At 44.1% G+C, this 12721-nt stretch overlaps 1 protein-coding gene across 2 annotated transcripts in view; it reads left to right on the forward strand.

The window, feature by feature from the left end:
- Positions 1 to 371: 371 nt before the first annotated feature.
- TOX3 (TOX high mobility group box family member 3) overlaps positions 372 to 12721 on the forward strand; it is a 74708-nt gene continuing 62358 nt past the window's right edge. For both annotated transcript variants that reach the window (XM_030955693.1, XM_030955694.1), the window contains exon 1: positions 372 to 964. In XM_030955693.1, the coding sequence (XP_030811553.1) occupies positions 863 to 964 (102 nt within the window). In that variant the 5' untranslated portion in view covers positions 372 to 862. The remainder of the gene's footprint in view (positions 965 to 12721) is intronic.

The raw sequence follows: 12721 nt of genomic DNA on the forward strand, positions 1-12721 counted from the left end.
AGAAAAACCTCGTTTCTTCTGCTACCAACCTGACGCAGCAAGGCAGCGGTGTGAATCGATAAAGTGCATTATCCAAAAAAAAAAAAAAAAAAAAAAGGGAGGAAAACTGGTGGAAGCGGTGAAAGTTACTCACCTGGAACCTTCCGGGAGCGAGGACAGCCATGGGCAGGGCCGCTGCCGGGCCCGCTCCGGCCCGGGCGGGGGGAGCGGCGGCGGGCGGGGCGGGGAGGGGCGCGGGCCCGGGAGCGCTGCCAGCGCGGCGCCGCTCGCTCGGCACTTGGCCCGCAGCGCGCCCGCCCAGCGCAGCCCTGTTGCACCGAGCCCGGGGTAGCCGCCCCCTCCCCGGCAGCGCGGGGCGGCCGCGGCCCCGCCGTGCCCCGCTCCGCCGGCGGTGACGGTCCCCCCGCCTTTGTCGGGCGGCCGGTCCGTCCGTCAGTCCGTCCGCGCCGGGCGCGTGGCTCCTTTGTGTACGGCAGCTGCTCCTGAATGCGGAGGCAAAGCCTGTGGCTTGGCACTGAGCTTTTAAAAAACAACAGCCCTCCCTCCCTCCTTCCCTCTCCCCTGCCCTCCCTCCTTCCCTCCCCTCCCCTCCTCCCGCCGAGGTGGACGGGCATCCACCTGGGGTCCGCTGCCCACCTCTCCTCTCATCCTCCTCTCTTCTCCTCCTTGTTTACCTGCACTTTTCCGCCGCCTCTTCCCCCGCTGTTCCCCGCCGCCCCCCGGTCCGCGCTCTCGGGCAGGCTCGGCGCCCCGGAGCTCCGCTCCCTCGGCGGTTCGCCCGTGCCCCTGCCCCGGGGAAGGCACTTGAAGGTGGATCTATTAAACCTCCCGGCGGTCTCTCCAAGTGGACCAAATCTCCAGCATGGATGTAAGATTTTACCCGGCTGCGGCGGGCAGCGCGCTCCCCGGAGACCCCTCCAACCTGGACTTTGCCCAGTGTTTGGGTTACTACAACTACAACAAGGTGATTATTCCCGCGGGTGTTAATTCCTCGTGCTGCTGCCCGGAGCGCGGGGCTCCGTCGGGGCGGGGAGGCTCGGGGCTGGGGGATGCGCGGAGCCCGGGGCGCTGCGCCCGCCGCTCTCCGCGGGGCCGGGGGATGCCCAGCCCCGGAAAGTTGTGGTCGGCGGGGCCGGGCGGCTCATCCTGCCGCGGGGCTCGCCCCGGGGAGCCTGCCCTCGGGCCCGTGCTCGGGCTGTTCAGAGGGGTGCGAGCGGCGGACAGCCGGGAGGAGCGCGGGGAGGCGATGCTGCTCCCCGTGGCCGGCGAACAAAGGCGCGTCCCGAGCGCGCAGCGTTCGCGCTGGGGTCGGGACTTGCCGAACTTTCCCCGGGCGGAGCCGCGGCGGCTCCCGGCAGGTCGGGCAGAGCGGCGGTGGGCTCGGACGGCACTGAGAGGAGAGGATGGAGCCTCCCTCTGCTCTGTTCTCTCGGCTCAGCGCGGCTCTGTTATGGCCAGTTCCTAACTAGAGGATTATCCAAACGGGAGGATTATCCAAAAGTGCATCAGCTGCTGGTACAGGAGGGTAACTAACGCTCCGCTTTGGCGATGGCTGTCACAGAAGTTGCAGTACCACTTCTGTCTATTCACACCTCTGCGGCATGTGCAGTGTTTGGAGTAAACCTTACAGTCAGAAGCAATAGTCATTTCCCAGTGTCTTACCTTCATTTACAGAAATATGTTTTAATAATACGGGGATGATTTACCACAAATTACCCAAAGTTGAGAATGACACTGTGACTCACGCTATTTTGAAAAAGACTTAGCTGTTTGCACTGTGATGTGTCAATAGCACATTGAGCTATTAGCACTGGGCCCTCACACATGCACATAAAGATCCCTTTCACGCTGTGTTTTTCCTGGTGCTATGTTTGTCCAACCTCTGGGGCCTTTTGTGAGGCACTGTATGAGATGCTGGGGAAAAGAAGGGTGCTGCATGAAGCCTGAACTTGCGTTAAATCCTGTTTTTTTCAAAACGAAGAGATAAACTTTGCTGAAATGCAATGCTCACTTCCAGAGAGAGAAGTAACGTGTGTTCAAATAGATTCAGGAGCCGGAGAAAACTTTCTCCTGGAGCAATCGCGCCTGGCTGGATGCCGTGGGTGTCGCTCTGCAGGCTGATGTCCGCCGGGGCCGCTGCTGCTGGAGTTGGGCAGGCGGGGCGCGATGTCCGGCCCGTGTCCAGCTGTCCGGCCCGTGTCCAGCTGTCCGGCCGGCCGCGGGGCCCGCGCATGCGCCCGCGCGGGGCCGGCGCTGTGCGCTTTGTTAGCGCGGAGCGGAGCGCGCAGGGCGTGAGGTAGGGATGAAATGTCAGCCCCAACTCTGAGAGCTGCTGAGGACTCCGGGAGCTCCAAAATGCCTCGTAAATGTCCGCTGCTGGCTGATAAGCCGGCTAATTTTGGAAACTTGCAGCGCTTGCTGGCAGCCGGCGTGTTTACTGTAAATTTCACTTGTTCTGTGACTTTCCTGCGTTGTTCGAGGCGTGCGCTTAATTCAAGCTCAGGTGCAGGTTACTCTGTAGGCTCTTTCTAAATTTCTTTGTACGTCCCGAATTTTTAATATCTTCTGAATACCGGTAGTTTCTCATGTCCATCAGCTTGCTGCTAGTGCACAGTTACATATAACCTTTTAACTGTATTTCCCATCCTTGTACAAAGAGAACAGAGTGTGCATTCAGAAAAAGTCACAAGTAACTAACTTTTGGCCTATTCAGAAACACATTTCAGTTGCTGTACTCCTGAACAGAATTTTGGCAAGTACCTCGTAGGCCAGGCTTCCAGTCTGCAGCAGAAAATATTTTAATTAACAGAGTACAGCTCATGATGCTTGTCTCTTATAATAGATATCTTTGTATGCAAAAAGCCTGATCTGGAGCAGGCTGACACACGCAGAATTGTGTTGCTGTTGCTGTGAGCTCTTCATTGGTTCAGCTGGCAAAACAGCAACGTGGTGTACAGGTGTTTCAAGGACAGAACAAGAATTCATGAATGAGTTCCTAGAAAGGATGGGCCTAACTGTGTTAATCTAATCTCATTTTCTGCATTGTTTATAATCTGTAGTTATAGGAGTCATTGTAAATTTGTGGGGTCTTTAATTATTCTGATAGAGTACATCTGTTTTGATATCTTGCCTCCCTGCCTTGCTTTCTCTGTCTTCTATCCTTTTCCCTGTGTTTCTAAGGAAAATAAATGATTGTTCTGTTAGGTACTGAGATGACCAGAAGGCACTGAAAAAAAGGGCTGAAATATTTACTCTGCTGAAGTAAATGTGAGAACTGTTATTGATTTCACTAGGGACAGTATTTCACCTCAAGTCTTTCTGAAACTCATTTGAGTGTCCTGCCCACTCATCCATGCCTGCTTCATTGTTAGGAGCTGAATCCGTATTCTCCTTGTGACAGTGACATTGCCTGTGACAACTGCTGGGAAGCAGTGTGATGGCAAGAGTAAACAGACTACGTGGTTGTATATATGTGCAAAAGCAGAATTATTTATGTGAAAATATTCTCAAGATCATTAAGACACAGAGTTGATGGCGTATGGCCCGCCTGTGGAAAATTGTATCTTGCATTATAGTGTCTAAAAATATCAAATTTAAAACCTTTTAGTGCAAATACACTGCACCCTGTGAGACAATGCTGCCTTCCACCTGCCTGCTTTAAACAGAATTTCCCAGGACTGCAGGGTTTTTGTCCTTCAGTGGATGCAGCACTGGCAGGAATGTGGCAGACTGACCCAGGAACCCCCAGGCAGCGCTTGGGATCTCAGGGTGCCCTGTGAGGCAGGGTCAGGGGTGGGAGGGGAGCTGCATCCTGAGCCCTGGGTTTGCAGCCAGGCATGCTGAGGAGCTGTGCTGGCCCTGACCTGCAGGTAGCCTTGGCTGGATTCCATCCCAGCTGCTTTCTATGTGCAACGTTGTGCTTTTGAAATTGGGGCTCAGGACTGGATAAGAAGACCTGCGGGTGAGGGATGTCATCTTTGGTTTTTTTGGAGAAGAGTTGGTGCTGAGTGCAAGACAGGTGTTTGAAATGGACTGATGTACATCCACATCCCTGCCACCATTGGCAGTGCAGCAGTTTCTGGGAGATTCACTGGGGCTGCTTTTGGTGAGGTGGTAGCATGCTCATGGAGAGGACAGAAGAGGAAACAGGGGCACAGAAGTGCAGTGATTTGTCCAAGGTTACCCAGTTGGTCACTGACATAATCAGGGCCACAACCAAGGTATTCTGAGATTCAGTCCAGTGGTTTATGCTGAATCTCATTTGCTCTAATAGGATTACTTACATGTTTAAAGTAAAGCATGTGCTTAAGTGCTTTGCTGGATCAGGGCCATATTTGATAAGTTTTCAGCCCTGATGTGAGAGTGCATTACTTGACCCTGCATGTGTGTGCCTGGTTCGGGATAACAGCGATCCACTTCTGCTTCATGGAATTGCACAAGTGAGACCATGGTTTGCCTGCTTCTAGAAAAATCCTGCTGCAGTATACTAAAAAAAAAAATCACCAAAAAGGAGCTATAAAAATTACAGAAAGTTGAAAGAGACCAGCTGTTGTAAAACATTCTGCTTCTGTTTTGAGCCCTTTTATGGTTCTGCAGATGGAGAATGATTTTGGACATTCAGTACAGTTGAGTAGCTTTTTCTAAACAAACTTTTTCACTTATTGAGTAAATTATATGTCTTGTACTAAAAATATTTAGGAAAGTAGTATTCATCCTGGCATATACATGTGTTTTTGGGTTGGATTTTTAAAATTTTTTTTAAAGGAGCTGTAATTCTTATAATGCCATTTGGAAAAAGTGAAAACTCCAAAACCTAAATACATACAGCTCAGTGCTTGAGTTATCATATTAAATTCCAGAATCCTTACTTCATTATTTAGCTGCCTGCATTTTATAACGTTTATCTCTACTACACAGATTGTCCTTGAAGGATACAAATTTCAAACATACATACCTTAATTTAGGCACTACCATACATATGAGATTGTCAGAGCTTGATGTTTTTGGCTGAAATATTTTTCATTTTACAAAGGAAGCTCAGGAAGTTTATCTTGTTCTTCCAGAGGTAAAGCAAAGACAGCAGTAGTTTAGTAGCAGCTAAACTGGGGCTCTAATTCATTCCTATTAGAGTGTGTTCTTAGTAAAAAGTGGATTAAAGTTATGCAAATAATATAAAACTACTCTTCTTGCAAATTTAGTGTGGCTCTATATGCATAGGTTTTCCTCTCCTGCAGCAGATGGTGGGAGACAATGGGTGCATGTATGTTGCTAAGATAGAAAGCTCCATGCTCACCCATCAGCTGCCCTGCAAATATGCTTGTTTACATCTGGGCTCTGCTCTGGTGCAGAAGGAGCAGTCTCTGATGCTCTGTGCTGAGTCCTGTGTGTCTCCACAGCTTGACCATGGCAGAGGTGGCCCCAGCTGGTGGCAGAGGGCCACAAAGCACCAGGGAGCTCCCAAAAATGAGAGGTGTGTAGCACAGACATAAATACAGGTCTTGTTGGAGACAACTTAGATAGGGGATTGGGAACTTTCTGTTCAGTGGCAACTCAGTAAATGATATTTTATCACCAGTATTTTCCACTGATCATCTGGCACATGTGGCAAGTGTGCTCAACTGCTTCTTTCCCAGAGCAGCCAGCTCCTTGCCGTGGATATCTCAAAACCTCAGGACTGTGTAGGCAACTACTGCTAGGGAGCAAAAAAATTCCCAAAATATTTGTCTGTCCAGTCCAGCACTAAAATTGTTGAATATATAATTCCTAGTCCCTGGAAGAGGAAGTGAAATGGTCATATGAGTATGTCCACCAGAATGAAAATTACAATTTGTATCATCACCCCACCCAGCATTATGCTGATTTGCAGGCAGAGTCACCCCTGAGGTTTTCTGCCATAGCTGAGAGCTGGCTGTGAAACAGGAAACCCCTGTAGGCCACACCTGGGCAAGAACCTGTGGTGCTCAGAATGAGCACCTGTAATGAGGATACTGACTGGATTGTGCACTGTACAGTTCTTCTGTTGCTCACATAATGCAGCTCCTATACTGAATGTACCATTTGCTGGTTGAGAGTTGACTGCATAAAAAAATATACTTTGTAGAAGTCAATTTTTAGAAATAATTTTTAGATGTTTTCATTACAGTGGGTTACAACCATATGAGTGAGATGCTTGCAAGAATGCAGTGCTACATGAAGACTTTGAATGTAATGCTTAGGAGATATTTAGAGTACTTAAGATATGTATGGAAATTATTAGTGGGTGGAGTTTTTAAAACAGTGATATTTTATAGCAGTCACAATTCTGGGGTGTGTGTGTGCCATGGACATGGAGCTCCACTTTACACCTCTGGCTCTGGAGTGAGGAGGCATTGACCAGATCCCCTGGGATGACAAGAACCTCATTCCCAGAGTACCACCCATAGTACACCACGTTGTACTTCACAGACAGGTGCCCAGTCCAGCCTAACCTTATAATGAATTATTTCAAATTTATAATAAAATCTAAAATAGAAGCACAGGAAATAACAGCCTCTGTTCTTTGGCAGATACTCAAGAGAAGCTCTCAGTTGTGTGATTCATTTGTTGCAGTTTTGTGCAGTGTCTGACAAAGTGAGGCCAGTCAAACTGTGACCTGTGGTTTGTGCTGTAGCTTTTATTAAATTTACAGTTAATACATGCCTGTATATTTGTTGAATTTTGATACTCCTTAAAAACCTAAGTAATGCTACTGAACGATGATGATCAATTTTAAGAGGAGAAGAATTTGTACAGCACTAATCCTACCTCTTTATCTGTAATCACTTTTCCACTGCTGTAAAATTGAGTACTGTTATACAGACCTAATGGCAGGGTTGAATTTTCAAATGCTTCACACTCTTATCTGATAGCTGTGTTCTTTACTGTTACCTGTCTGTGTGATGTATTTATAGAGTGCCAGTCACCACAGTATCTTTGTGATGATTGCAACCAAAATTGAGAACTCTGAGGTGAAAATCTAATCAGGACTTTAGATAACAATGTCACACAAGAGCCTTCTGGTCTTTGCCTCTGTGCTCTGTTCAGATGAAGACTTAGATGAGATCATGCTTGCTGCCACGTTATTCATTTTCTATTTTTGTAACAAGATTTCTATTTCACATCTTTTCCACCGATGTTAGCATGTGTCAAAACAGTCCAAACACTGTTTTGAATGTATTCTCTCTGTTTATACCTGAAACAATGTATTCAAAATCACAGGCATTACAGGGCAGCTGAAATATTCAAACCAAAAGGGGAGACTGTCATTACACAGCTGCTTCTGCCATGGGTAACCTTGAATATCCAAACAGGTGTTTTCATGAACTTGTTCCTTCACTTCATGGCAATGGGCAGATGAACTGAAAATATTATTTTCATCACATGAAAAATAACTGAGTCTTATGAGCAGAGTGCTGGCAGTATGATTGACCCATGCTGCAGACTGAGTTGTGTAGGAAAAGGTGTGCTACTGAAAATAGACAATGTTAGTTTATAATTGAAAACTGTTTTAAGCAAACAGTTCATCTAGTTTTCAGTTTGTTTGTATAGTTCATGTTCCAGCTCTTGGCATCAGTGTTTGCTGTTTATTCCTGCACAACCAGTTTGCCCAGCAGCCACATTTGGTTGAAAAGCTCCATATCAAGAGGGAAAGAAAAGCAATCCATTCTCAAAAGATGTAAGTTGAAAGTATCCCTTGTATCAAAGTGGTTTTTACATCCGTAGAAGACCCATTCAGTGTGGGCATCTTTCACTTACTTCCGTGTGCATTAGATCAGTCCTGACCTTGGTATTTCATGGGAGAAATTTTTATCCATTCAATGTTTTATTGTCACTGTTTTAAACTAACAGCCCTCCTCACTGTCTGGGTCATAGAGCCACATGTTATTGTTCCTGGCCCAAGACTTGTGAGAGCTGAGAATAACATGGAAAAGAGTGGGTTGTGTCATAGGTTAAAAACAAAGGGTGTTTTGGGGTGAAATGGCAGGACTTGGACTGGTAACCTCGGAAATAAGGGATCAGAGGTCTCAGCTGCTGGCTGGGGTGAGAGCTGCAGAGGCAGCAGCACAGGGATCCCCTCCCTTCCCTGCTCTGCTTTACCACATATGTGAGTGATGGTTATGTTAAATCATTGTGTCAAAGCAGCACATTTCTCAGACAGATACATTTGCATTTGGATTTTCCTTCTCTACAGTGAATATTCTGAAGAGTTCTGATCAACTGGGCAACCTAACAAAAGGTTGGAAATACATAAAATTTCCAGCATGGTAGGATTTGTGGAAAATGAAGTCTACGTGCAGATGGCTGAGATCACTTGAGGCGAGGTGTCTTCATCTCTCACTTTGATTTCCTTATGAAATTTTGTCAAGAGAAGCTCTGCTGTGTTTGGTATTCCAAGTCGTTATAGTTAGTATTGTAATTCTCTAAGCAGTTAATATAAGAGAAATTAGATGGGAACCTAAAATCTAAATAGTTTTAGACATCCAAGTAGATAAAGTAGGTTTTTTTTGGTTTTTTTGTTTGTTTGTTTGTTTTGTTTTGGGATGGGGCTTTGTTTGATTGGTTGTTGTAGGGTTTTTGTGCATTTTTTGCAAGGAAACAACATGAGCTTTATGAATCATCCTTTCTATCCCAATGGGACAATGCCTGTATTCAAAGTCACTGAATTATATAAAGGTTTGTAGGTTCAGGACATATTTAAACACCTCAGTATTGATTAACTGTCTAATTTTGATAAGAAAATGGTGTTAAAACCATGCAAAAATCAATTGCTGAATGTTGGAGTAGCTTATTTTCAGAGCAGATCATATTTATCTGCCGTTCTTTTTATGCTACTTTCTTTATAATTGTAAGGCTTACACAAATAGTTGAATTTGTGAATGGCTTGAGATACTGTATTTCAGTACTTGTTATTAATAAAATTTGTTATTAATAAAATGCTTTTGTTAAACTGTACTTTTATCAGTAAACTGTTTACCTGATAGGGGATTAACAGTCCTCTATTTACATTCTTTAAATAAAGAAGAATTTTATTAGGCAAGGAAAAATAATCATTTTGTTTGCTTTAATAGGTTAATGCTGTTACTTTTGTGGTTTCCTGAAAAGCACGTGGCTGAAATGATGACTATAATCGGTGGTGGCCTTGTAAATATGGGGCTATTGTGCTATTGATATTTTGTTGCAAAAAACTTGGTAGTTGTGGTTTCCTACCACAACCCAACATGGTTCTTTTTTCTCCTGTTGTTTTGCTTGATACAGTTTGAAATATGTAGTATACTTGACATTTAAAAATGCCTATTCTATACATGTGGTAAACCCCCTAGAATTTTATGATGCATTCTCTGCTCTTTTTCACAGCAGAACTTTAAGTAAAAACAAGACTGATCTCAAAACTATACTGGACCATACATGTAAATACACTGTGAGGTGCAAACACAAGAGCTTAGTATAGATTTGCACTACAAAGCAATCATGAGAGTAAATAATATGTTTGTTCCTATGTGACTTTCTCTTTGTGGTTTTATGAGTGTCCAGTTGCTGTGTTGCAAATGATAAGATGAAGTCATTTGTATCAATTTATTTTGTCCTTCCAAATAATTTGCAATTTCAGGATATTGTTAAATAAAAGGATCTAACAGATGCTTCTGCTGTCCTTTCCTCCTGACGTTTTTAAATCCTACTTAGAGCTATCTTTATGCTCCCGTGGTGGTGCAGCTGAGACCCAAGGAGAGCATGTGGAGTGGTAAATCAGATGTTATGTCACACAGGGCAGCCAGGCTTCCTAAACAGTGGCTTGCATCACTGCTTCCATGATAGAGATCTACCTGCTGTTTATGACAGAGCAGAAGTGCCTTTGTTTCATTCTCATACTTTCATCCATGCTTCTTTTAATGTAATAGCTGTGTGCTGGGGTCTTGGATGATGCTGTAAGGCGCATTGGATATTGTATGGCTTCTGCAATTGTTGTTTCAAGGATGTGAGGAGCCCTCAGAGTGTGCAGACTCAGTTCCCAGGGTTTGTCTCACCTGGGTCTGCCTCCAGCACTGACTCAGCTGTCCCTGTGTGTCGGTGGCTGCAGTGCTGAGATTCAGTGCCTCCTGCTCTCCCTGGCCTGCTGATGGAAACAATGGCTTGTTCTGAGATTTTCCCTTCCTGGAATCAGCTTTGTGGGTGCCTTTGCTGTGAGAGGGCTCCTGGAGAGTGCTCTGCCTCAGCACATTCCTTGGGTGGCTTTCTCATCTCCTGTGGCTCTGCCTTGGGCTGGCTGATGGCACGTACCAAAAACCTGACATCCTTGGAGCCACCACAGCTGGGACAGAACCTCGGTGTTTCTGCAGCTCAGACTGAATCAGGTGAAAGACAGGCCTAAATATGACTCAGAGTGATTAATCAGAGATTATATGAAAGGAAAAATGTTTATGAAATACCTACTCAAGCAGGCAAACAAACAGCGCTTCAGTGTTGTGCACACCCAGCTGTCTAGTGTGCAGCTTAGAGATCAATCTTGCTCTTCTACCTGTAATTCTTCACAACAAACAGCTATAGAATTGTAGTGAGAGCTTCTGTGTTTATTTTGCCTCAATCTGCAGCTGTAGCTTGCCTAGTTTAAGTAGAAAACTGTTTTTCTAAATTTAGTTGGCAAACAACTTGTGATAGGATAGCAGCCTTTTTCCGTCTTCTCTGCTAGAAAGTGTTTGAGTAGGGATGGTGAAGATTGGCTTTGACTTCTATCAGCACAAATATATTGCTGGTGATAACATATCATAGGAGTATGCTGCCTATCTCCTGTACTCTTGTCTCTAGTAAATAGCAATTTTTCAACAGTGGTCTCAGAATTTGCCCTTCTGTTAATAGTCTGGTGGAGAGTTTACATACCAGAAAAGAATCCTGATTCTTCACTTGATGACATATTAAAGGGCTTGTTTTTTTGGTTTTTGTTATTGTGGGGGTTTTTTTGTTTGTTTGTTTGTTTGTTTTTTTTTGTTTTTGTTTTTTTTTTTGAGGTTTGTGTTGGGTTTTGTAAAGAAAATTGGCAGCTATTGCTTGTAATACATGCAGCTAATAAATGTGAAATTGAAAACGTGACTCTTGGACAGTCACACATTTTTACAGCTCAGACAATGTGTATTGGTTGCACCAGTTCTAACACAGATCCACTGCTTGGGAAATGTGGGGAGGGGCACTTTGCTCCTGCACAGAATACCTACATTAGGATACAAACATCTTTGGAGATCATGGGGCTCCTTATGATGGCATGTAACCTGTGGATTGCTAACTAACTGAGTTCCATTGTACTGCACTCTGCATCATATTCCTTGTCACTTGTGTGTTTATGCAGAATTATTTCTAAATAGAAGCTTTTAAGGTTATTCCATCATGAGGCATAAGTGAGAGACAGTGATAAAAACCTTGATTTATTATGACTAACTGCAGGTGAACACTGTTGTTATGCCTCATTCTGAGTGTTTCTGTGACTCAAAAAGGACTCCATTAAAATACCATGACGTCAGTGGAGTATTTTAAATGCATATGAAAGGATGAAGTCTAGAAATCATAATAGTAAAAGTATCTATCCATATACTTTTAGACTAAATAAAGCATTTGTAGATCTTCTGAGTTTCATTTATTCCCTGTGTGGGTGAGACCTGATACAAAGGATACATTTTGCTTTCTGCTCCCCCAGATTTTTTCTTTTAAAATAAATGTGAAAGTAGAAGGGACAATATCCATGGAGGAAAGTTATTCTGTACCTTCAGGCTCATGAAATCAGATTGATACTTTGCAGCTGCAATGAGTACAACCAATGCACCACCCATCTGACGCAGAATTTTAACAGTGAGAAATATTTGATCTTCTTTTCAATGTTTTTTTCCCCCAATTCTTCTTATTTTGCTCTTTCTTAGAGTTTTGGTTTATCTTCCACACTTCTGTGGTAGGAAGCAGTCTTTGCATTATCTGTTGCCAAAGGAAATGGCCATTTGTTGATTTAAAAGGATAGAAAAAGGGATGTGAAACACCTTGGGGACAAAGAGGGAGTAGTGCCTTGGGAACACTGCTAAATATTTACAATTGGAGGATCAAGTGTTTTCAGTCTCTCTGAGTTCTTAAACTTCTTTCTTTTGTTGGCAAGAAGTAGGAATAGAAGGGGGTGAAAATACCTGTTATTCTCATTAAGAATTTTTCCCTAGATTTTAAAGAACTGATCTTTGCTTCTTATTTGATCAAAAGAAAGAGCCCAAGTTCATCTTTGCTTCTTGGTTCAGTTTGTTTATGGCACCCAAACAAAGGAACTTGTATCTGCAGCTTTTTTCCCCAAAACTCAAGTATCCAGGGGTCTTTGAATGCAGAAGTAAGAAATAAGAAGATTTTAGATGATGAATCTCAGTATGTATGCTAGAGCAAGGCCAGTTGCTATTGATCTCAGCTACTGAAGTTTTCCCTGTGAAGCTGATTTATGTTTATCTTAAAAAAAAAATAATCAATCAGTGAGACAAACTGAACTTCATGTAAGAACTGATTTAAAACATATTCAGCTTTTTCTTTCTCATCCTTACTTTGTAAGAAAATCTTCTGTGGATTCAAAAGGAAAGGGTGCAATCCTGCTCTTGCACATAGGAATGTACGCTCTTTAAACAAGAGAGTTATATCTGCTTTTGAATTGAGCTTCATAAACTTGCTGGGAAAAATTCAGCTCACAGGTGTATTT

Source organism: Camarhynchus parvulus, chromosome 11 (genome assembly GCF_901933205.1).
Source record: "Camarhynchus parvulus chromosome 11, STF_HiC, whole genome shotgun sequence".
Taxonomy (NCBI): Eukaryota; Metazoa; Chordata; class Aves; order Passeriformes; family Thraupidae; genus Camarhynchus; species Camarhynchus parvulus.